Consider the following 25312-nt stretch of genomic DNA (forward strand, 5'->3'; position numbering starts at 1 on the left):
GCTCGTCCTCTTTTGACAATGACCAGATTAACAAGAAAACCAAGGACTTCCAAGGAAGGGAATCAGGCCATCAGGTTTCAGACGTTTTTTCAGGCTACCAGCACACCCATCGAGCCCTTGAGTTTGTACAACTGTTTGACGTCGCCTTCTCCGGAGAGCGGTTCTCAGAACATTCCAGGGAGCAAAAGGCGGCATCTTACTTGAAAGGAACAATGCAAGCATGGTGATCTACTCTATTGTTCGCAGAGAAACACATGCGACGTGGTTAAAATTCTTTTTTTTTCGCGTCAACTTGGATATTAGATGAATATGCAAGAGATGTCATCACGACTTGGCATCACTTGAAAATGACCGAGAAAGATACATTGGATGACTACTGCCAGAGGTTTTGGGATACTTGTTTGCCAATGTCTTCGTTTCAAAAGATTACTTTGAAAGACCAGATTGAGCGGTTTTGCTGTAATTTGCTAAAGAGATTCAAGACTATGCTTTAAACCAAAAGTCTGACTCCATTCAAAGCCTTATGAGACGTGACTAAGCAACGATTTGGAAAGCATGCCGTCTCATTGACTTATGCGACGAACAGGATAGTACTCACCTCAAAAAGACGAGTCTGCCAATGAAGAGAATGAATCAAGGGAACCGAATGACAGCTCATCACCGGACTCTCGAGAATCAGAGGGTTCCAACGAGCTAAGGAAACCAGATGCAAGTTCATCAAAGGATTCCAAAGAACGAGGAATCAAATGATAGTGCGTCTTAGGGTTCCGATCATCGACACTGACGTGCCAATGGACAAGGGAAGCGAAAGACACCACCCGTAGGTCCCACGGCACAAGGAAAGAAAGGAAAAAGGGAATCAGCTAGTAGATCAAAACATTCCCCAGACCCAAAATAAGATTTTTGAAGCAGATTAGTATGATCTAGATCTCAATACTGCTTTTGCCAAGGTCCCGAGGCTTTAGAAAAGTCTCAAGTACGACATAAGAAGGCAGCAGATCGACATCGACGCGACCTGAAATTAAAGGAAGACGATTGGGTGCTCTTACGTTTTGAGAAGGCACGCCTAAGGAAACGAAATGGAAAGGGGCGGCTTTTTCCAAAGCTTAGCATGAGGTATTATGGCCCTTTCCAAATGATATCTCCTTTCGGCTCAAGCTGCCATGACATGGGTGTTTAGGGCACGAGGATTTCTACGTAATTTCCTTGGGAGATTGTGACGTCCTACTCGAAATCCCTTGGTACCACAAGAACAACGCCGTGGTTGACTACCGGGCCGAGAAAACAACTTTGACAAAAGAAGGGCTCAGAGATTGTACTTGATGAACTTCAGTTTCTTTACTCATTTTTTTTGGGAGAGAACTGAACAATGGATAAAGGTCGAATATGTTTTGACCTGAACAAAAGAACGCCAAGATTTTCTCCACACTCATGTCGATTGCTTTTCAGAGGGCCTATAAAGGTGAGTTGCCACCAGCTCGTCCTGAGGGTCATACCATCGATCTGATACTTGGAATCGCACCACCAAACCGGCCACCTTACCATGTGAGCCGAGCTGAGAGATACACTTGTTTGGGACACATTGTTTCAGCAGCAAAAGTACAGATGGACCCGGCCAAGATAGAGATTATCCGTGATTGGCCCGATTTGGAGAATGTCCATGAAGTTGAAAGCTTCTTGGGCTTATGTTCTTCCTACCAGCGGTTCATCAGAAAGTTTGCAAAGATTGTTTACCCCTTTGCATTCGTCGACATAGAAAAGGAGCCTTCTTCTCGTGGGGATCCATAGAAGTGAACATACTAAAATTCTTGCAATCCCTAATTTTGCAGAAACCCTAATTTCTGGAAACCCTAAGCCTAACTGCTGGCTGGAAACCCTAAAAGCAGGCGGCCATGCCACGTGGCAGCAGTGTACGGATATTTCCGGAAATCACGGAGGTGAAAAAAAAATATTTATTATTATTATTTTATTTTTTTTGAGCGAAGCTTTTGCAGATTTTTGGCTACGCAAATGGCCAAGGAGAAAGTTGAGTTGCTTTATTTTACTCTCATGGAGAGAGAGAGAGAGAGAGAGAGAGAGAGAGAGAGAGAGAGAGAGAGAGAGAGAGAGAGAGAGAGAGAGAGAAACTGCTTTTGATTTTAAGCTTTTGGGGCTCTGCTTTTGGGCATCCCTTGTAACCTTTTTATTAGTGGTTTAGGACTCACTTCTTAGAGCATCTGGACGCAGACTCTAAGAGTGAAACCCTAACCGCTCTCTTGTACTTTGATGATTGATTAATACATAAAGAAATACCGAAAGGGGTGCCAGTCTTTGGGGCCAATATCTCTAGGCACGGAACTCCGCCAGGCCAATGCAAATCTATTGTGATCTGTGAATTGTTTTGAAGTGGTTATTTGGTGCTGTTACGATTGATTCTTGACTTGGAGTGTCCAAGTTTGTTACAGTGGTATTAGAGCACGGCCGTTTCTCTTCTACGGAAAATCCGGTTCCCAATTTTTTTTCCGCGGCACCTATGGCTTCACGCAAGGATCGATCGACTCCCTCTGCATCTGAAGATGCGGGCAGGGATCACAACGAAGATTCTAACAGAGAGTATGGCCCGTCTCGGCCTACTCAAGCGGAGCAAAGAGAGATGAAGCGTCGTCAATTGATCGGCGATGCAACAAAGATGATGCTCAGTTTTGCGAAGAATGCGAAATTGGCAAAATATATGAGTGAGACCTCTTTTCAGGAAGTGCATGCACAGTGGCAGAAAACCACTACACCACTGAAACCCGCTCTCAAGAAACCTTCTGATCACAAACAGTATTCAGAGAAGGAATTACAAGAGGTGGTTGATGCACAGATTGCTCAGCTTTTTGACGCGCAATAGAAAGCCAAAAAGCACGGCAAAAAGCAGAAGAAAAGCACTGACTTCCCGGGATATTTGGTTCGTTAGTCGACTTTTGACAAGGCAAAGAAACAAAAGAAGCGTGTTCGATTTGAAGGAGTACCCAGTTCTTCTTCTTCTTCTTCTCACAGTTCTTCTTCTTCTTCTTCTCACAGTTCTTCTAGCTCTTCAGATTCGAGCGAAGAATACAGAAAAGGTAAAAAGCGAAGCAAGAAACAAAGCTTCGGAAAGGGCAAGAAAAAGGCAAAGAAGGCTAAATCTCGCCCAGAGCCTGACAGTTCTACTGAGGACTTGTCTACAGACAGCTCAGATTCTAATGATGGAAACTTCTATGCGAACAAGAAGAATTTTTACAAAGCCAACCGGTATGACTTTCTCGAAGATAAAAGCAAGAAAGTCCGAGAGTTTAAGGAAGGTGGCCACTCGATCAAGTTTGATACTTTTTCGGGATACTCAGATGCTTCGAAGGCTTTGTCTTTTATACAGTAGTTTGACATCGCTTTCGTCGGAGGACGCTATTCAGAGCACTCCAAGATTCGGAGAGCCACCTCTTACCTTAAGGGGAATGCTCGTACTTGGTGGTCCACGCTTCTTTTAAACAAGATTGCGCCAGTTAAGTGGTTGAAATTTAAAAAACTTTTTATTTCTTCTTGGTTGAGGCAAGAATATGAACAAGATGTACGAGCTGCTTGGAACCATCTTCGGATGACCAAGAAAGATACAATCAATGCTTACTGTGAAAGATTCTGGAGCTCTTTTCTACCCGGCTCTTCATTCAAGAAGATCTCGTTCAGAGAACAAATTGAACGGTTCACCTTGGGTCTACCCACAGAGATCCGAGATCACTGCTTGGAACAGAAGTCAGCTTCTATTCAGGAGTTGATGAGTCATGCGAAGCGGGGCTTTGTCATTCACTCTGGCAGTCTGACCTACCCCACAGATGAGCCCATGACACAACGAGCCGAACAGACTTCTGGGAATGAAAGAAGAAAGAAAAAGGGAAATCTAGAGAAAAAGGATGCACGACCCAAGCTTACTCTTGAGGAGAGAGCTAGCTTCATCAGAGAGGGAAAGTGCTTTGGACGCGGGGAACATGGACATATCTCCGCGAAATACCCTAAAAAGGCACAGAAAGAACAGAATGATAAAGACGACGACAAGCCTGAGAGTTCGAGAGCAATTGAGGAACGTGGCAGAAAAGGCAGATAGAAAAGCAGAACTGGTACCACATGGCGTGAGACCTGCACCGAATCAAATGACTGAAAGTACAAACTTTGTCGCTTTTGGGGCAAAGTGAAGGATCAGGAAGCTCTTTTGAAGGAGCCAAGGCCAACTTCTTTTCACTTGGAATTGGCGGCTCGATTTGGAATTACGCCCGACAGACTGACGCCACAGGCGGAGGTAGTTCGATTGGCACCCGGATGGGATGTTGCCATTACACCGAGCATTGGCAAACTTCGGTTTGCAATGACAGGGGTGTTCAAGGCACGCGAGTGACGTTCTACTCAGGATCCCTTGGTACCACAAGAACTACGCCGTGGTTGACTACCGGGCCGAGAAAGCGACTTTGATAAATGAAGGGCTCAGAGATTGTACTTGATGAACTTCAGTTTCTTTACTCATTCTTCTGGGAGAGAACTGAACGATGGATAAAGGTTGAATATGTTTTGACCTAATTAAAAGAACGCCAAGATTTTTCTCCAAACTCATGCCGATTGCTTTTCAGAGGGCTTGAAGATCAGACCATTGACCTAATACCTGGAAGCACACCACAGAATCGGCCACCTTACTGTGTGAGCCGAGCACAGAATGAAGAGATTATGAACCAAGTGAAAGACCTCTTGGAAAAGGGTCTTGTCCAGCCTAGTACTTCACCGTATTGCTCTCCAGTGTTGTGGGTTTTGAAGCATAGTTACCAGGAACGGGAAACCAGAACGGGAACGCGGAACGGGAACGCCGAACAAAATGCCATTCCCTGTTACGGGTACTCACGTTTGAAACACAGAACGGGGATTCGGAACGGGAACTTGGAATGGGAACGGGGAACGGAGACCTGAAAACGGCCATTCCCTGTTACTATGTTTTGAAGATCTCTGTAGGTAGACCCAAAGTAAACGGCTCAATCTATTCTCTGAACAAGATCTTTTTGAATGAAGAGGCGAGTAGAAAAGAGCTCCAGAATCTCTCACAATAAGCATCCACTGTATCTCTCTTGGTCATCCGAAGATGGTTCCAAGCAGCTCGTATACTGCGTTCATACTTTTGCGTCAGCCAAGAAGAAATAAAAAGCTTCTTAAATTTCAGCCATTTAACTGGCGCAGTCTTGTTTAAAAGAAGCGTGGACCACCAAGTTCGAGCATTCCCCTTAAAGTAAGAGGCAACTCTCCGAATCTTGGAGTGCTCTGAGTAGCGTCCTCCCGCGAAAGCGATGTCAAACTGCTGTATAAAAGACAAAGCCTTCGAAGCATCTTTGTATCTTAAAAAAGTGTCAAATTTGATCGACTGTCCATCTTCCTTAAACTCTCGGACTTTCTTGCTTTTATCTTCCAGAAAGTCATACTAGTTGGCTGTATAAAAATTCTTCTTGTTCGCATAAAAGTTGCCGTCATCAGAGTCTGAACTGTCTGTAGACGAGTCCTCTGTACAAATGTCACTCATTGGGCGAGATTTTCTTGCTCTTTCCGAAGCGTTGTTTCTTGCTTTTTGCCTTTTCTGTCTTCTTCGCTCGAATCCGAAGAGCTAGAAGAACTGTCAGAAGAAGAAGAAGAAGAAGAACTGGGTACTCCATCAAATCAAACACGCTTCTTTTGTTTCTTTGCCTTATCAAATGTCGACTGACGACCCAAATAACCGGGGAAGTCAGTGCCTTTCTCCTGCTTTTTGCCGTGCTTTTTAACTTAGTTCTGTGCGTCAAAAAACTGAGCAATCCGTGCATCAACCACCTCTTCTAATTCCTTCTCTGAATATGTCTTGTGAGCAGAAGGTTTCTTGAGAGCGGGTTTCGAGGATGGTGTTGTGGTTTTCTGCCACTGCTCATTCACTTCTTGAAATGAAGTCTCGCTCATATATTTTGCCAATTTTGGATCCTTCGCAAAACTGAGCATCATCTTTGTTGCATCGTCGATCAATTGACGACGCTTCATCTCTCGTTGCTCCGCCTGAGTAGGCCGAGGCGAGCCATACTCTCTGCCGGAATCTTCGTTGTGATCCCTGCCTGCATCTCCGGATGCAGAGGGAGTCGACCGATCCTTGCGTGAAGCCATAGGTGCCGCGGAAAAAAAATTGGGATCGGATTTTCCATAGAAGAGAAATCGGCCATGCTCTGATACCACTGTAACAGACTAGGACACTCCAAGTCAAGAATCAATCACAACAGCACCAAATAACCACTTCAAAACAGTTCACAGTTCACAATAGATTTGCACTGGCCTGATGGAGTTCCGTGCCTAGAGATATTGGCCCCAAAGATTGGTGTCCCTTTCGGTATTCTTTTTGTATTAATTAGTGTTCAAAGTACAAGAGTGGATCGGGTCTCACTCTCAGACTCTGCATCCAGATGCTCTGCAGAGTGGGAGCCCAACTCACATTTTCTAATTTACAAGGGATGCCAAAAGCAGAGCCCGGAAAAGCTTCAAATCAAAAGCCTAAAAATAAAAGCAAAGGCTCTTTCCTCTCTCAAGCTCTCTTGAGCTTTAGAAAATAAAGCAAAGGTATTCTCTCTCTCTCTCTCTCTCTCTCTCTCTCTCTCTCTCTCTCCAAAAGCTGCTTTTCCCAACGCGTGATTTTCGCCCATTGCCGTACGATGCCATGTCATCATGTCAGCGCTTTTTCCGGGTTCATCCTTGCTGCCATTAGGGTTAGGGTTAGGGTTTTTGGCAGATTTTAGGGTTTGCAGGTTTTAGGGTTAGGGTTTCCAAAATTAGGGTTTTCAGCAACAGTTAGGGTTTCGGCTCTCGGGCAGACACGTCATCACTTTGTGACAGGATCGTTTGGAGGTGCTGAGAGTAACCACTGCTCAGACTTCTTAATACTCCTCCCGCATAACCATCCTGGTCCGGGCCGGGAGTCACAAAACAAATTCCAAACAGGAACACCAAACAAGTTCTCAAACAGATTTCAAACTTAAAAAAGCAATCTCGACATCAGTCGAGCTCGAAAAGTCGACTGACTTTCCATCCTGAAACCTGTATCAAAAATTAGGGTTAGTTTCCTTCCATAAGGTCGTAGACAACCACATCATGGTCCATCAACTCTTGGACAAACTGTGTTCCTCTGACAATGATGGTAGTCCCAAGACAACAATCGTATCGGACCTCCAAGGTCATCAACTCATGAAGAGACATCTACTGAGAGATGTTGAGAAATCTCAAGTTATAATCTGCTAGGGTTTCCATGGAAAGCATTTCAGGATACCCCACTTTGCCAGAAGTTACACTCCGAAAGAAGATGTCAGAAACCATATAACTTCGGGCAAAAATTTTCTTGAAAGGTTGCCAAGTCCTTGGAAGTGTGTGGCTTGGTAGCTATAGACATCAGCATCTGCATGGCACTGCTTCTGAGAAAAAAAAATAGTGACTCGAAACAAATCTAGATCCTTCTCTTGCAAGTGATCTTAATGGCTTATGCCCTGTAGACATGAGCGGTCAAGACGGGAGCGTGCCCGATGCGCGATGAAGTAAGGGTGGGACTGGCTAATAAGTCCGGGGTCAGAGCACGAAGCTAAAATTTCCAATAAGCTTTGGAAGTGCGCTCTTGCTGTGTCTGCTCTTTGGAAGGACCGGTATGCTTTCAGAAAAGCACACGCCTGATGCTCTGATACCACTATCACAAGACGGGCACCACGTGCCAATAGAAAAGAACAGACTGAACAGACTTTTAGCACTTCAATAGATACAGAACTGAGAAAGAGACGACACGCGACACGGAGTGGCGGAATTCCACCCTAGAGAATATGGCCCCAAACCGTGGCTCCCCTTTCAGTATTTCTTTATATTGCATCAACTCAATATAAGCCGATACTCCAGACTCTGCACCTTCTCTAGGAAGCATGCCAGAGAATGAGCCCATGGCCTCATATTTAAAGGCAGTAGGCCCCAAAAGCAGTTTATAGTGAAAAGCCTTCTACCTCCAAAGCATCTGGTCCAAAAGCAATACCAAAAAGCTGCTAGCGTAAATCACGGAATTTCGTACAACAGTCAACACAAAATGCGGAAATCCATACAGACTGCCACGTCATCATGTCAACGCACTTTCCGGATTTTTTGTACAATTGCCACGTCATCAATTGCTACGCAATTCTTTCTCTGTGTGTGTGGGTCCTCCTTTATTTTAATCCTTTATGTCACTTGGGGCCCCATTAGACAGGGTCCCCATAAGTTGGTAGGACTTCTTCTTCTGTTACTTGTTCTTCTTAGGGTTTAGGCCCTTCGGCCGGCATCTACAAGTTGACTCCATTCTTCAGGGCTTTGATAGGTCAGCAGTTTGTTACAGCCTCACAAAGCCAGAGTGCTGGCAAACATAAGAAACCCTCAAAGTCATACATAGGCACTCCTAAGCTACCAACTCAGCCCCGTGCACAATAGCATGGCCACCTCCAATCCTATCAGAGGGATCCTCCAACATGTTGAAGTCTCCCTCAACACACCACTACATAGGCGCTCCTAAGTTGCCAACTCAGCCCCGTGCACAATAGCGTGGCCACCTCCAATCCTATCAGAGGGATCCTCCCACATGTTGAAGTCTCCCTCAACACACTACTGCTCTGCATGCGGCAAAGACTCTACAATATGAGACCAAAAATCTGCTCGTGCACTTGCCACATTGGACGCATATATGTTTAGGAAACCCATGAGGCAGCCTTGAACCTGCATAGTCATCCACTGAGCCCTGTCTGGCACAATAATACCTCTGCCCACAATGGCCTGCTACCATGAGTTCGCAATAGTCATTCATACCCCTCCCTGGATACCTCCAGGTCCAAATGCAGCTGACCAAAATGTCTCATAGCGACCACGCAAAATTTGACTACATCATCTAATGCGACTCTCACAGAGATGATGCTCGTGTAGCATAAGAATATCGATCTCACCATCCACAAGCCATCGTTGAAGCTCCTGACGCAACCGACCCCTTTGACGTTGAAACTGGGGTCCTCCTAATCCCTGCACATTCCATGAGACGATCGTCATAGAGCTAGTGAGAGAAAACAGATGCTGCAACAACAGCCAACCTCGCTATTTTACTTAGAGGCCGGCTTGGATGAGGAGTAATAATCTGCATTCAAGCGACCTCTAGACAAACGCAGCTGAAGTGACTGTCCCACCCAGCCCCAAGCCGAGCGTGCAGTCTGTAAGGCTACATCCTGTGTCCAAGAATCCTCATGTACAAATACATAGCAAGGGGGGCTCTGAGTGTCAGCAAACAAGTGTGAGAACTCAATAGCTTGGACCTTGAGCCAATCAAGAACTGAGTGCAAGGTCCACTCTGTATGGTCCATGCAGCACAATGGAAAGGAGAAACCTACTGCTGTATCCAGAGCCTCAGTGCCTCGGGCTGCTAAGAAGGGGACGTGAACTCGAAAGCAAGCTTCCTTCAAGTCGGAAGAAGGGTCACCAAGGAAGCGTGTGAAGCTGTAGTCAAAGAAGTCCCATCGTCTGCGAATGTCGAAGCTGGTCAAACCACGAGGGGGCATCCTCAGGTGGGGCTGTCCCTCTCGAGCCATGCGACTCATAGCAAAAGCACTACCATGCGTCTGAGGAGGAGTGTGGGATGAACTAGTGTTCTCTTTTCTTATCAGTGCTCTATGTAAAGTTAACAGGTTATTGAATTAGTACCGCCCTCTACTGTGTACAGGCCGGTTATACTTCCTCAAGCGCTCCTCCATGCAAGTGGGCTGGTGCTGATCCAAGCCACTCCGCAGCTGCTCCCAGGACCTAAGGAGACTCGCAGCAAAGCGGTCCTTCCAGCTCTTGCTCAGGCCAACTTGGTGCATCTCTGTAAAAATCCACCTGATGGACGGGCTCCAAGGGCTACCTGTATGAGGGACTCAAGCACGAATCTGGTGTAGCAACAACTCCTCTTAAGGCTCCTTCCTGGAAGAATTCCTCTGACCACAAGCTTCCCAAGGAGGGCTCCGCTCTGTCGTACTGGGTCAATGATCCCTAGCCCTCGTTGAGAACATGGTAAAGTGATGACCTGCTAGGACACTTTGGCCCTGGTTAACTGGGTGTCGTGCCCTGACCACAAAAAATTCCTGATCAGCCTCTTCAGCTGGCTGATACAGGAGTTCAAAAAGATCCAGCAAGATGTGATGTACCACATAGTAGCCAAAAGCACTTGGTTTGCCACTACCACTTTACCAGCCAATTGTGGGATAATAGGTTTCTGGGTCTAGAAAACTCCTCAATATAGGATTCACCGTGGAATTTTCTGTTTTCGGAAAAAATGTAGCAGTACATCCAATTTGGTAAGCGAGGAGTTTTAAAGGTTAACTATTTCTCTTGTAAGTAGTGATCTTTTAGCTTCAACAATAAATAAGCATTTCCAAAGAATGACAAGTCTATTTTTATCCAAAATCCTGAAAGAACAGTTTTATGTCCTGTAAGGTTTCCAATATAGTGTTAAACATTAAGTCTTGAATAGCTTCTGTCAATGTTGTTGTACTTTGGATCCACATATCTTACCTAATGAGATTATCAAGGCTAGGCAAAAAGCCATTGATATCTCATTCACTTTCTGTAATTGCACAACAGGCTGGTTTACTTTCTTAGAGCAAGTTTACATGGTTTACTTTTTTAGAGCAAGTGATGTTGTTTAAGGGAACACATACTTTTAGTTATTGGCATCAGCATTGACTCGCAAACATATACACATTGTATCAAGTCTTCGAGTTTATGAGGAAGAAGCAAAATTCTTTGTCATGATAGACAGGGGAATCTAAAGAGGTCTAGGGATGGTTTGGGAGCACTAATTAAGGCATTGGTTAAGCATTGAAACAAAACAATGCTCTCAAAAATGTATTTTCTGTGGTGTCAAAGTTTCTTATTACTGCATGCCTGAAATACTTTTGCATTGAATAAACGAATTTCTCAGACCTTTGTGTGTTACAATTTCATACTGCATTGCAGTTATTTTTCCGTCGGTGATGGTTTCAAGCATCAAGGTGCAATGTGTACCTGAACTCATTGGTTTCTTATTGCAGATAAATGCAGGTTACGCAATATTGACCCTTTTGGATCTCATCAAGCCTCTGAATTTAACACGGTCAGCTGATACATCTGGAATTGAAAATGAAGCATTTGCTTGTTTATTTGGTGTGTGCATGGATGGAAATTTGCAGTGTCCGAGTGTGGGTGCCACGTTTGTCCATGCGTGTGGGGGGACATGTGCATGTGCATGTGTATTCATTGAATGCGTTGCATGTGCATGCACACGCGTGCTTGTGTGTGTCATAGAATGTGTCGAGAGTCTCTTTAGGGTGATATACTTGCAAGTTTTATTAATGAAAATCTGTGCCTTCAGTGTTGTCGTACCAGTACTCAGTTCCCATTGGCAGAATTTATTGAAACAGAAAATGCCAGTCGATCCCTGGATGGATCAATTGAACAACAAATTAGGGTCTTTAATGGGACTCATATTGACTGGCCAAACACACGAGGGTGGGACATTCTCAGGTAGCATTTGAGGCTATGTCTATATTGTGTCTTTGGTTGTAATTCTCCAAAGGCATATGTTTTTTCTTATATGTTTTTCTTTTCTTGTCTGTATATTTTTTCCTTCAGTTTGAGAATATGTTTGTTTCATCAAGCTCCAAAGAAAGAGTAAGTAAAATGCTCATTTGTTTTGGTGGACTAAATAGGGGATTACAGAATGATGGAGGGTTCAATCAGGCAGTTGAAGTGGTGGATGCAATGGGGAAACAAGAAATCATGGTCTATTCTGTTGTCTTCTCTCAGCTGTTGCAGCAATGCATTAAGGAAAAGAACTTGGTGGCAGGAAGGCGGGTTCATAGTCTGATTGTTGGGAGTGGATGCGAGGCAGATTACTTGTTGGGTAGCAGCCTTGTACACATGTTTGCTGTATGTGGGAGTTTGTCTGAGGCAAAGCAAGTGTTTTGCAAACTTCTTAAGAGAAATGTAATCTCTTGGACGGCCCTGATTGAAGCTTATGCCAAGTCAGGCCATACTGAGCAAGCAATTCAGGTTTACTATGAACTGGAGAAACTGAACTCGGAACTAGACGGACACGTTTTTGTTGCAGTGCTAAAAGCGTGCTCTAGCATATCAACCTTAGAGCATGCCAAGCACATCAACGCACGTATTATAGAACGTGGTTTAGAATTCAATGTGTATGTGGGCAGCTCCCTTATCAACATTTATGCGAAATGGGGGAGCTTGGATGAAGCTTACACTGTGTTTGATAGATTGTCAAAAGGGAATGTGGTAACCTGGAGTGCCCTTATTTCAGGGTGCGCAGAAAATGGTCATGGTAGAGATGCACTTAAGCTTTTTCGTCGTATGGAGCAAGAGGGCATTGAACCAAATGAGGTTACCTTTATATGTACCTTGAAAGCTTGTTCCAGTCTTGCAGCATTAGAACAGGGAAAACATGTGCATTTTCAGATTGTTCAGAAGGGTTTTGAGTCAAATTTAGTCATTGGCAACTCACTCATTGACATGTACAGCAAATCTGGAAGCCTCGATGATGCACTCATAATGTTTGATAGGATGCCTGATCTTGATACAATTTCGTGGAGTGCCATTCTAGGTGGCTATGCCAAGCACAATAATTATGAATCTGCCTTGCATGTATTTGAAAGCATGCAAAAAGTGAACGTAAAGCCCAATGGCATTACCTATCTTTCTCTTCTTTCTGCTTGCAGCCATGTAGGTCTGTTCGACGAAGGCTGCAGACATTTCAAATGCATGATCGAATCACACAGTGTTTGGCCTACACTGGAGCATTACAATGCAGTCGTGGACATTCTTGGTCGTTCCGGCTACTTAGATGAGGCAGAAGACTTAATGGAAACGTTTCCTTTTGGACCAAATCATGTGGGTTGGGTATCTGTACTCGATGCTTGCAGATTCAACGGGGATGTTTTGCGCGGCAAGCGGTGCTTTGATAACGTTGTCTCCTTGGATGGTAGAAGTGCTCTTGGCTATGTGCTCATGTCGAGGATCTATTCCCAGGCCGGCCTTTGGGAAGATTACAAGAAGATGCAAGAACTCCGAAAATGTGCAAACTTGCATAAAAAGCCTGCAAAAGCCTACATAGAGGTTGATAATTATGTTCATGAATTCATTGTGGATGATGATAGTCATCCTCAAGCCCATGAAATATATGGCAAGTTGAATGGATTGGATATGAAGATGAGGGAAGTAGGATATTCTCGACAACCATTCATCGAGTCCCTTCTAGATGAGGAAAAAGACGAAGCATATTGTGGCCATAGTGAGAAGTTAGCTATAGCTTTTGGCCTCATTAGTACTGCTGAAGGAACGACAATCCGAGTGGCGAAGAATTTAAGAGTCTGTACAGATTGCCACAATGCAGTAAAGCTTATATCAAAGATTGAGCTGAGGGAAATCATAGTAACTGATGCTTATCGGGTTCACCACTTCAAAGATGGAGTGTGCTGCTGTAAGGACGAGTATACTTAGTGCATTCAAAGAATTGAGTCAATTTTTGGCTAAAGCAAATTGGATGGATGCGCACGGGATTTTATGGCCATCCCATGACAGAAGTTTCTCTCGCTCGAAATGCTTCGTTTCGACAGACCTTGTGAAGAAGAGGAAGGAAGCATCAAGCCTGTCGTGTTGTATATTGTGCGTGCTCTGGACTTTTGATGGGTTATGAAGGCAGTACAATGAGTAAGTATTGCTTGTGAATTTCTCGCTTCAATATCTCAGCATTAGCAACTTCTGAAGCAGAGAAGTTTTTCTGCAATGCAATGGCACGCAAAAATGGTTCAGAAGTGCCCCAGGGCCTAAAAGTTACTCCATATCATAGTCTCATTTGTGATGGTAGGGAGGCCCAAAATTGAGTGATTGCTTCATATGTGCTTATTGGTGGTTGTGTGTAATACGATTTACTGATTCAAAAATTTGAAGACAGAGATCTTACTTTGAATGTGTGCACAGGGGTCCGTGCCGTGGGGAGGGGGAGGGGGTGTTTGCAGTGGCAAAGACGAGTCAGAATAATTCGAAATTAGCTTTGCATTAATACTTCTTTTAATGACGTGCTTAGTGGCTTGCCAGCATCTGGATACTTGGCCATGATTCTCCTTGGACAAGGTTATACCTGCAAGTATACAAGGTATCTCTGACAAAGTAGAGAGACAGCATCAGGCTTTTGTACGGTTTTGGTGGCCAGGGCTCTTCTTCATGGTGTGCCAGGGTATCCCCCCCAACCAAATCCACCCCCATTTTGTGATTTTGCCATTGTATATCTATTTTTCAGTGTGGGAGAGTCTTGTCTTGTGCACTAATGGCAGGTGTAGCTCATTGGGCTGCTTCAAAAAACTAATGGAAGGATCCTTTTCACTCAAAAAAAAAAAAACCCACTCTCTTTTGCTCTATGGATTACAAATGCATTGTTCCCGTAGAAGTGAAATTGATCAACACCTTCAATCTTTCTATAGTAAGTGTCAATTTGCCCTTTTTTAGAATAAGTGTTTTAAAACCATTAGTTTGAATTATTGAGCCTTAGGAGCAATGCACATGACACTCATGTGAGGTCTTGCAATAATCTTCGGGCGAGAAGCTTTAAGTAAAAGAAGTGTACCATGGTTGGGACTTGGAGTGTTTTTTTTTCCTAATTCCCAAATTAACACTAGTTCTATGATCAGACACTCAAGTGTAAAGTGTCTTGTTTTTCTAGCAACTCGTCATAATTATTTGTGAAGCTAAAAAAGGATTGTGGCGATAAGTTTTAAGTTGGGAAAATCATAAAAAAATAGAATATAACTTTCATAAAAATAAGATTTTGCATAGATTTCAAAGTGTATAGATAGGAAAAAACTTATTATAGCAAGAAAATGAACTTCATAACTCAATTATGAGATCAATTTTTTGTTATAATCAGAAAATAAAAATTTTGAAAACGTTGACACAAAGGAAAATTTAATTTTTCAAGGTTTCTTTCATTAACATGATAAGGTTATGGAGCAAAACTCAAGGTCTTTAATGTATCTATAGGTCAATTCCAAACTCATACATGTCTTGTAATTTAAGCTTGTTTAAATTTTTTTATAGTGCGTAATGTCTTGCAAAAAAACATTGCTATGAAAAACTAATGAAAGTGTATATAAATTTTTCAATTGTGTCAATGTGAGGTAATTGTATACAAATAAGTGAGAAATGAAAAAAACTCCAAAAGTGGATTTTATTTTAAGGCTAATCTTTGATAAATAGGCATGGCACCTTTGGTGCTATGAACAAGATCTTGGCCTTCATCCAACAATTTGATGCGGCCTTTGGTGATGAGGGCTTCACGGAGTCCTCCAAGCTACGTCATATGGCTATGTGTTTCCAGAAGTTCGCTCGACAATGGTGGGCTAGCGTACGAGTTAACGACGAAGTTCCACATCTTTTGGAAATATGTGCTTTTTAAATTTAACTAATTTTTAATCAATAAATTTAAATTAAATTATTTATCAATATAATTTTTAAAACTTAAAAAATCAATCATATTAGATTACTCATATAAATAATTTTATTTAGTTTTATGAAATCAACTTTTTAATTTTTAACATTATTATTTATTAAAATTACATTTTTTTAGTTTAACTAAAATTTTTACAATTTTGGTTTTTCATCTTGTAAGGGTGATGTGGGACTTTGCGATGTCCATGCATAGATGAGGTGGTTGTCTATGTGGAAGGTTGATGTGGATCATTGGTGATGTGGCTTGCAAAGGTGGCATGCTGAATGGGATTCACGGTTAACTCAGGCTTTCCATGTGAGATAATGTGTCAAATGAGTGACATGGAATGATTAAAGGGCAGATGAGAAGAAGGATGAGTTGATAGAGCAAATGAAATGGCATGCAAGGTGGCACATGAGGTGGAGGTTAATGTGGAATGACATGCAAGTACTATGTAGAAGGTGGCATGTGAGGTGGTGGATGATTTGGCAATTTAGGTTACATGGCATGCAAGGTGTGGTGGGTGATGTGGCATGCCATTTAGTGCATTGTACAAGGTGATAGCTGAGGTGGTAGGTGATTGGAAATTTAGATGATGTGGCATTTAAGGTGACATAATCAAAGAAGTTGACTTTGGAGATGTGGCAAGTGACATGGCATAATGACATGAAAATTTGGTAATGGGAAATTTCCATTGTATGAGGTGGAACAACCAACGAAGATTGGAAAGCTAGGACCAAACCTTGGATGATGGACAAGTATCAACTAAGATTGGAAAGTTAGGATTAAACCTTGGGTGATGCACAAGTACCAACTAAGATTGGAAAGCTAGGACCAAAACTTTGATGATAGACAAGTACCAAAATATTAGGCTTGGCACATTTCCAATTCTAAGAGACAACACCTTAATGAATAAAGTTAATTAAAATGGGAGAAAGATGGGCTTAAGATACTCAAATTGAGTCAAATATAAGAAAGAAATAAAAAAATAGCATAGTATATATTTATTATGTTTTTTTTGTAAAAAGTTTAGTCAAACCTTCTTAAAGCTTTGGAAAATTTTCTAAAATATTTGTCAAAATGAAACCATTAATCTTTTTGTTTCTAGAAAATGACCATTAGGGCTTGCCAAATAGCCCCTATATCTTCAAAAATCTAGCATACAAAATTGAGGCTTTAAACTAAAGAATATTTGTATGTAAGTTGATAAAAATAAGTGCATAGATGGGATAGAAATAAGTGCACATAAATAAGTACTCAATGCACTCAATGAGGCATGGCCTCATCTATCTTATGGTTGATGAGTGGTAGAGCCTTGTAGCCTTGTTATGGTTGATAAAAAAAATTCCATATAGCACTAATAAATGCATCATTGTTTATGATATATGACACATCAATATTAGTGTCAATATCACTATCGTTATACTTGATGGCATCACAATCAATATCTACCAACTAAGAAATCAACATTGATATTTATATTTATACCAATGCTTGTACATGCATTTTGCAACTATAAACCTTGTGCATCAAAATTTTATCAATATATTGTACTCTTAAAGATGTAAAAGAGCATGTTGTTAAACCCATAAACCTTTGATAAATATCTTTAAAATTATAGTTCGACAAGTTTATCAAATATTCATTCCATATATTTTTCAAGTGTGCATACTTGTATGCACAATTTTAGGTTGTAAGTATTATTGTCAAAAAATGTGTCAAAGTGTACCTTAATACTAGGCTGATTACCTAACAAGACATAAAAGCATCCTTTCAAGATTTTGAAAACTTTGTAATTCACCTAAATAGGCCTTTTTTCTTTGGAATATCCTTTCTTGAGATTGAATTTAAAACACCACTACTTATGATATAAATGAGTAAGGTTTCAAATTCCCCATTATTTGGTCATGATAAGCCTCCACGATTGATAAACTTGCGTTTTGCTAAAAACAACAAATCCTCTAGGTCAACTAGGAAGCTTAGGGATTCTTAAACTTAAGAGGTATTTTTTTCACAAACTTCAATGGGTTGTTGTTCCACTGGATGTATTTTTAAACATAGAATTTTTTTTAGTAAACATAAAATTAGGTACAAAAAAGTCACATTTTTCTCATTCTCCTAACATATTCTCAATGTTTTCATAGCTACTCCAATTAATGCCTCTTATTATGTGTTTTTTTGAGATGCTTTGAGCTTTTACATTCATAAGAATTTATAAAGCTTGTTGAAAGCATCAATAAAATTACAATTGTTAAGAGTTTTAGACACAAGAATAAGTACTAAAACAAGATACACATCAGAATTAGCCTTTAAAAATATCCCTCATGAACCCAATGTATACGCAAATTCAAAATATATCATGATATTTTTTTATAATCTACAAAGTCAGAATGCTTGTTGTACTAAAATACAATTACTTGAGAGAGTATACTTATAATGCATAATGAATTTGATTTTGGTAAATCTAAACACAATCCCACCTTTGTATTTCTAGCTATATGGCAAAACTCAAGGAATCATAGTTAAATGTTATGGAAGTCATGTGAAAAATCTAAATTTCCTTTAGAAAACAATGAAGCTATGGAAAAAATCATGAGAGTGCAATTTTTTTTTTCCTAAAAACACTATTTGCAAATTTTCATGAATAAGCCATAACTTTTGATATAAAAATTCTAAACTTTTTAGAAACATAATAGAATATAAAAAACTACTAAGGCTCATTTTACATAGCAATTTAGACCTCACTAAAACGAGATCTAGGATGATATAGTGCCAAAATTATAAAAATGGACACAAATAGGACACATTTTCTTACATAGTTTAGATTGAAAAATTATTTGCAAGCACAAGCTTCAAAATGTAACCAATAGCCCAAAAGATGCCAATACAAACATTGAGTAAAACCAATTGACATATCTTCAAATAGTTCAAGAAATTTGCTTGGTTAAAAGTATCCCATTACCAATGTAGTGTTAAGATTATGCGTATTTTTTTATTAAAAAAATAAGTTTGTTTTAAAAATTACACTAGAATATATAGTTTTTTTGGTCATTTAATTGTACTATTGAATGATTGCGTGTTAATTGCTTACTTAGTGTTAAGGTTCCACTATCAAAAACTTATCTATATTACATGCATTTGAGGGATGTTTCAATGACCCCTTTCACACTTTCAAACAACGATGAATTGAATGGTCTCTTTTCATAAAAGAATTTTGATTTTCATCCAAAATTAATTTTTAAACTCTCTTTTTTTGAAATTGAATATATATCCCTTGTTGTTGACCTCACATGCCATAATTACAAATATTGATATGAACCACTAGATAGCCTAGTATGATATAATTATATAACATGTGAGCATGTTTGCATGGATATCAATAAGGGAAATGAAATGCAAAAATAACTACAAATTAATCTCAAAAATACATGGAGATGGATGGATGTCAAATATTGACAACAAGCCTAAATCAAGGATTGAATTTTCTATGCAAGGCTTCATGTGGTTGGGAAGTGGAAGCTATCATACAAAGCTATTGGAGAGACGTATCCCATATAGCATGCTTATATAAAAAAAATTGCTCTTGAACCATCTAGTATCATGCCTAATGTAGAATCTCAAATGCATCATATCAAGCAAGAACCACCAGTGAGTGTAAATCCCAATTTGTGGGAAACGTGCTCTTTTTTTAACTTTGTAAGCTCCAAAGAAACCTATCAAGAAGGGGTCTAGGGATACATTCACTTTTAAAGTCCATGAAAAGTAGTTTGATAAACTAATTAAAGCAATGAAAATGAATAGATATAACAATCCAAGCTTCAACTACATTGGCTTAAGATGTTGTAGATTTCTCATAGAAAGATGTTCTAAACATACCTGACCTTGAAAACTTAGCAAAAACTTGAACTAATAAATCTATAAAACAATCTCTTTGAAATTAGGGAAAATTTTATAAGATTAGAGTAAAGATCAATTTAATTCATGTAGTTATCTATAATAGCATTGAGTTCCATTTTTTTCTTTCAAAATGTACTTTGAAAAGTGAGCTTCTTCTCAAAGTTGAGAAGGCCAAGTAGTAATGTTCAAGAGCTTAATGGTAGTACTATGTTGAAAAAGGTTACCTTCCCCAAAATCAACTAGGGATGAAGGCTTTGATAAATTTTTAATTGCTTATCAAGTTCATGAATCTGTTATGGTTGTTATCACATCAACCACCAGGGTTCCACTCCCCCCAAAGAAATGATGAAGATACTATTTTATAGAGTATTTTCGTGGTAGTTGCACCAATATTTTCTTGGATATCTAGCCAATCTATCAATTTAGAGATTGTATAATCTATTGACAGATGCCATGGTCATGTTTATGATAGAAGGTTTTTTTTCTAGGTGTGGGTTCCACCTATTTTTAGTGAACTTGTTTAGGGTCCAATGAGGGCTTTTGTTGAAAATATCAAGATTGATCCACATGAAAAGCTACATAAAACATTTGGCTAGTGTGGCTAGATTAGTAGCATTAAAAAATAAAAGAAATAGTTCCATCTACACGTATGTTTTTAATATAGCATATTGTTGGAGACAAAGAGAAAAGGATGGTTGTTTTAGCTTTCTAAAAACGATATGCCCAACTTGATGATGTTATGGATTTTATCTTATTAAGTTTATAAGATTTTTATAAGGTGGGAAACCGAATTGTGCCCCAACATCTAAGACATTGTCGTAGTCATCCTTCCCTTGAGTTAGTAGGCACATTTAAGATTGGAATTGCTGCCTTCCTAGTGTGTCTCAGATGAAAGCAATGGTATGATTCTCCATCCTAATATCATAAAAGATCATTGGTAGTCAGATTAAGTTGCAAGTTCTCTCTCTCTCTCTCTCTCTCTCTCTCTCTCTCTCTCTCTCTTCCCCACTCCTTGAGGTGTTAAGGGTCGAGTCTGCAAGGTGCATGTCAACCCACATGTATATATATGGGAAAGGTTTCTTGCTTGGCTGTGATGGATTAACCTATCTAGGTAATGTATGGTGTCATAACCAACACAATCATTTTTCCTTTGTCTCGCTATCTCTCTCTCTCACACACATGTATACAAAGGGAATAAGGCATGTGTTAGGAAATAAGACGTAGCTAAATAGATTTTTGAGTAGATTACTTAATGGAGAGAGATAGATTTCACACACAAGAGATTATAGAGTAGAGAGAGAGAGAGAGAGTACTCACGATATACGTGGTTCACCCAATGTGGGCTACGTCCACGGGAAAGCAGCCACTCAATGGCTTTAGCACTTCAAGAGAAGAAGTAGTTTACAAAGGGATTATACCCTTAATGGAGCTCCCGCCTTGCTTCACTCTCACCACCTCACACTCACCTTGTTGCATCAACTTCACGCTATGAAATGTATGTAGAAATGGCCTCCTTTTATAGGCCAAAAGGGCTGCCCTCTCTTATGAGAGACAGCCATGTGTAGCCACCCTTGTGCGAATAAGTCCAAATCGGACCCTCCAATTCGCCCATGTGTGGCCGCCCTTGAGAAGACAAGTCCGCTTTTGAATTCGGCCACCGGCCACCGGCCATTGACTTCCGATCACCGACCACCGGCCATTGACTTCCGACCACCGGCCATCGGCCATTGACTACCGGCCACCGGCCAACCGACCGGTTGTTTTTCGACCACTTTTCGACCGCCGTCCGGCCATAATATTCCGGCAAAAAGGAATATTCCGGCGAAAAAGAGTCTCGGGGGCCTCCGCCCCCGAGGCCTTTTAAGTTGTCCCTGATTCTTGTCCGTGAAATTTTTTTGGTTTCCGGTGAGTGATTTTCCTTCACGCACGATGGCTTCTCCTCATAATGGGGGCCTTACAAATCTGCGCTTTTACCACAGAAAATTACAAAGGGTAAATCAGGCTCCATACTTAACAGCATGCCTTTTGAGGAAGGTGAAAACATAGAGAGAGAGAGAGAGAGAGAGAGAGAGAGAGAGAGAGAGAGAGAGAGAGAGAGAGAGAGAGAAGAAGAAGAAGAAGAAGAAGAAGAAGAAAGAGAGACCCGGTCTTTGAGTGATGAGATCATGGAAGGATTCGAGGCCATGAGCAAGCTAATATTGGGGATGCTGATGATAAATTGTTCCTCAATTGCAAGGAAGACCACACTACAAATAATGCTCACCACCACTGCAATGGTGACCCTAGAACCACCATCATCACCCACCTCCATCACTGCAATGGTGACCTTAGAACCACCACCACCATCATCACCCACCTCCGTCACTCTCCTCTCCTCGTTACATAAGAAGGCTTGGTGCCTCCCCGGCGGTAGCTATAACACCTCCTCCACTACTCTTTTCTGACCCCGCCCACGTCCGTCTATTCCAAGAAACCAACATAGCCACTGCCACAGACGTGTTAAACCTCTGTTTATAACTAGTTCCATTTTTAGCATAGTTTTGTCCTATTTTCAGTAGAAGGTTAGGAGTATTTTGAAATGGAAAAAGGTCTCTTCATGTATGAAGGCAGGTTTGTGTTGACGATTGTAACTTGTTTGTCACGATAAATGCATAAGAAGGAAATCCTCTAAGACAATTTCAGTCAAGAAATTGGCAGAATGCTCAATGATTTCCACAATCAACTATTCCTTTACAGCCTTGCAATTGTTGTGGTGCTATGGGACACAAGCAGGGACCTGTTTTTGGACTGTGGTGCAAACACAAGAATGAAAGTGGTATTGCCATAGTCAAATTTACACCAACAAATGCACAAGCTAGTCCTTCAGGTGAGGAGGAATGAAGCCAGTTGCTGCTCAAGTGAATGCAGTCTTGTTAGAAGAGATTTCCCTTGATTCTGATAATCCCTCAACCCCTACTAAGGATGGGTACTTGAATCAGTATTCTTCTCTTCCACATTCATCCAAACTACCAACAAGCAATAATTCTAAACATTCTGTTCTATGTGATTGTTCTAAGTGTATTAGAATTGAAGAAGTTGTAGGAAGCTTATGGAAGTAGAAAATCTAGCCATCACCAAATCCAAAGGGAAGATGTCAAAAAATTAGGTGGATCAAGGTACTGGTTTTGAAGGTCCTCTTGATTGGAAAGCTCATGATAGAATCAAAATGGGGGTTTGAAAGAAATTCAGGCTAAGCATAGCAAGACAGATTTTGCAAATCAATGGCTAGCTAATGCTATGCATTCTTGTTGAAGACTTTGGGAAGCCAATCTTCCACATCAGGAAACCATGACTTCACAAAAGGAGAAAATGGTGGGAAGAAAGTACTTGATAAAGGATTATTAGATGACCTTTTTGAACCACTCTTGGAAGCACCATTGTAGTAAAGGCGGGTCCTGATTTTACTCAAAAAATTTTCAAGAGACTGAATAGTGGAACCACAACTGAGCAAGAAAATCAGCAGGAAAAAGGCAATCAAATTGATCTAGCCCAAATTGATTGTAGTGATTTAGCTCCTATAGATGTGGATTACAAAGTTCCTATGATTAACAATGCTATTGGAAAGGTTTACCTCTATCACGGGTGTTAGTAGATGGAGGTTTAGGAGTTAACATTTTACCCGAGTCAGTTTGTAAGAAATTGAACCTCATGAACTGGGAACCAACAGCTTTCCAGGTGAAAATGGCTGACCAAAGGAGAGTTTAACCTTTAGGGATTCTTAAAAAACAAACAATTATTGTGTCAGGACTAACTTATGTGGTCAATTTTTTTTTCTTGAAGTTAGAAGAGTCCACATGTTCTTACCCAATGATTTTGGGTAGACCATGGCTTAGATCTGCCACAGTTAAGCAATTATGGGGAGCAGATACTATTGTGATTAAATAGGGAAAAAAGAAAGTGAGGATACAGATGGTACCAAAGAAGAGTATTCCTTCTAGGTTTAGACCTTTGTATGCAGAAGGGATAAATATGGGAGAATCCATTGAGAAAGAAGAAGAAGAATTTCTTAAGAGTAATTCTACAGTTGTTCACATGTTTGAGCATTACTCTAAAGTCATCCAAGAAATAGGTACTTGAAAGTCAATTGAAAGTAGTCATGAAAAAATCAAGCCTTACAATTAATGAACAGAGGCTGGAAGAGGAAAGAGAAGTTTTTGAGGCAATCTTGCATGCAGAAAAGATGTTTAAGCAGCATGTAGCTATAAGTTCCAGAGTTAAAGAAAATGAACTGGAAGACTCATGAACTTGGGAGATGAGGGTGACCCCAAATTAGTAAAGGTCTCTTTTGTATTAGATAAAAAATTTAAATAGGCACTAAAATAATTGTTTATGGAGTTTAAAGATGTGTTTTCCTAGTCTTATACTGATATGAGAGGAGCAGATCCAATTGTTTGTCAACATACCATTAACCTTAGAAAGGATGCAATATCAGTAAGACAACAAAGGTACATGATGAATCCCAATTATGGAGTTTAAAGATGTGTTTGCCTGGTCTTATATTGATATGATAGGAGTAGATCAATTGTTTGGCAACATACCATTAACCTTAAAAAGGATGCAGTACCCATAAGACAACAAAGATACATGATGAATCCCCATTATGCCAAACAAGTGAAATAAGAGCTTGACAAGTTGTTTCAGGTAGGCTTTATCTATCTAGTGGATAAAGCAACTTGGTTATCACCAATTGTGGTGGTTCCAAAGAAAAATGGAAAAACCAGAGTATGTGTAGATGATAAAAAATTGAATGCAGCAACCATTACTGATCCATTCCCTTTACCTTTCTGTGATAAAATATTGCATGCAGTAGTTGGTGAAGAGATATACAGCTTCTTGGATGGTTTTAGTGGGTACAATCAAATTAGAATGGCCCTTGAAGATAGAGATAAAACTACATTATTACAGAATGGGGAGTGTATGCTTCCATAGTCATGAATTTTGGATTGAACGATGCTCCTTCTACTTTTCAGAAGTGGGTTATGGAAGTGTTTGGCCCCTATCTAACAACTTGTATGAAGGTCTTCTTGGATGACTTTAGTGTTGTAGGTAAGAAGGTGGATAATTTGATGCCTTTGATCTTGCGTTTTGAGAAATGTAGAGATCAGTCTGGACTATCATTGAGCCCTGCTAAATGTGCATTTGTTGTAAAGGGAGATGGAGGATCAAGGAAGGTGGAGATTATCCTGAAAGATTTATCTATAAAAACAGTTAAGCAATTGATAAGATTTAGTGGTCAAGTGAAGTGGCATGGAAGATTTTTGAGAATTCTAGCCCATGTTTGTGTTCCTCTAACCCAACTAACAAGAAAAGGGGTTGAATTTGTTTGGAAGGAAGAACAGGATACTTCTTTTAATCTGCTAAAGAGAATGTTGGTGATTGCACCAATTTTGATTCACCAGATTGGAAACTCTCATTTCACTTATTTTTTCATGCATCTCATGTGGCAATAGGAGTAGTTCTTATGCAAGAAGTAGAAAAAGGATGGTTTGCAATATGGCCATTTTTGGTGCATGGTATGGGCTTTGAACGCCCAAACCATATCAGGTGACTATGAAACTTTGCACGAGTAGGGTGAGAACCATTTCCCCACCCGTGCAAAGTTTCACAGCCATTTGATATGGTTTGGGTGGTCAAGGCCCACACCATGTGTAAAATTGATCGTATGGCAATGAGCACCATTCCCCCACCCGTGCAAGGTTGGAAAGCCATCCGATATGGTTTGGGCGATCAAGCCTTATACCATGCACCCAGGGAGTCCACTATGTATAGATTGCATATAGCACGTGTGAACAAGAGGTATTTAAATAATCCCTTACATGTATATTTTTAAGTATTATATGT

At 40.6% G+C, this 25312-nt stretch overlaps 1 protein-coding gene and 1 pseudogene across 1 annotated transcript in view; one reads left to right on the plus strand and one right to left on the minus strand.

Moving 5' to 3' along the window:
- Positions 1–14020, plus strand: part of LOC147449375 (pentatricopeptide repeat-containing protein At2g03880, mitochondrial-like) — an 89595-nt gene extending 75575 nt beyond the window's left edge. The window contains exons 2-4 of the mRNA XM_086521817.1: positions 11091–11152; positions 11411–11562; positions 11748–14020. Coding sequence (XP_086377943.1) covers positions 11091–11152; positions 11411–11562; positions 11748–13551 — 2018 coding nt within the window. The 3' untranslated portion in view covers positions 13552–14020. The remainder of the gene's footprint in view (positions 1–11090; positions 11153–11410; positions 11563–11747) is intronic.
- A 5502-nt stretch (positions 14021–19522) lies between these two features.
- LOC147449376 (protein trichome birefringence-like 16) lies at positions 19523–20346 on the minus strand (annotated as a pseudogene).
- Between the last annotated feature and the right edge of the window lie 4966 nt (positions 20347–25312).

This window comes from Adiantum capillus-veneris, chromosome 10 (assembly GCF_014529385.1).
Source record: "Adiantum capillus-veneris isolate H3 chromosome 10, ASM1452938v2, whole genome shotgun sequence".
Taxonomy (NCBI): domain Eukaryota; kingdom Viridiplantae; phylum Streptophyta; class Polypodiopsida; order Polypodiales; family Pteridaceae; genus Adiantum; species Adiantum capillus-veneris.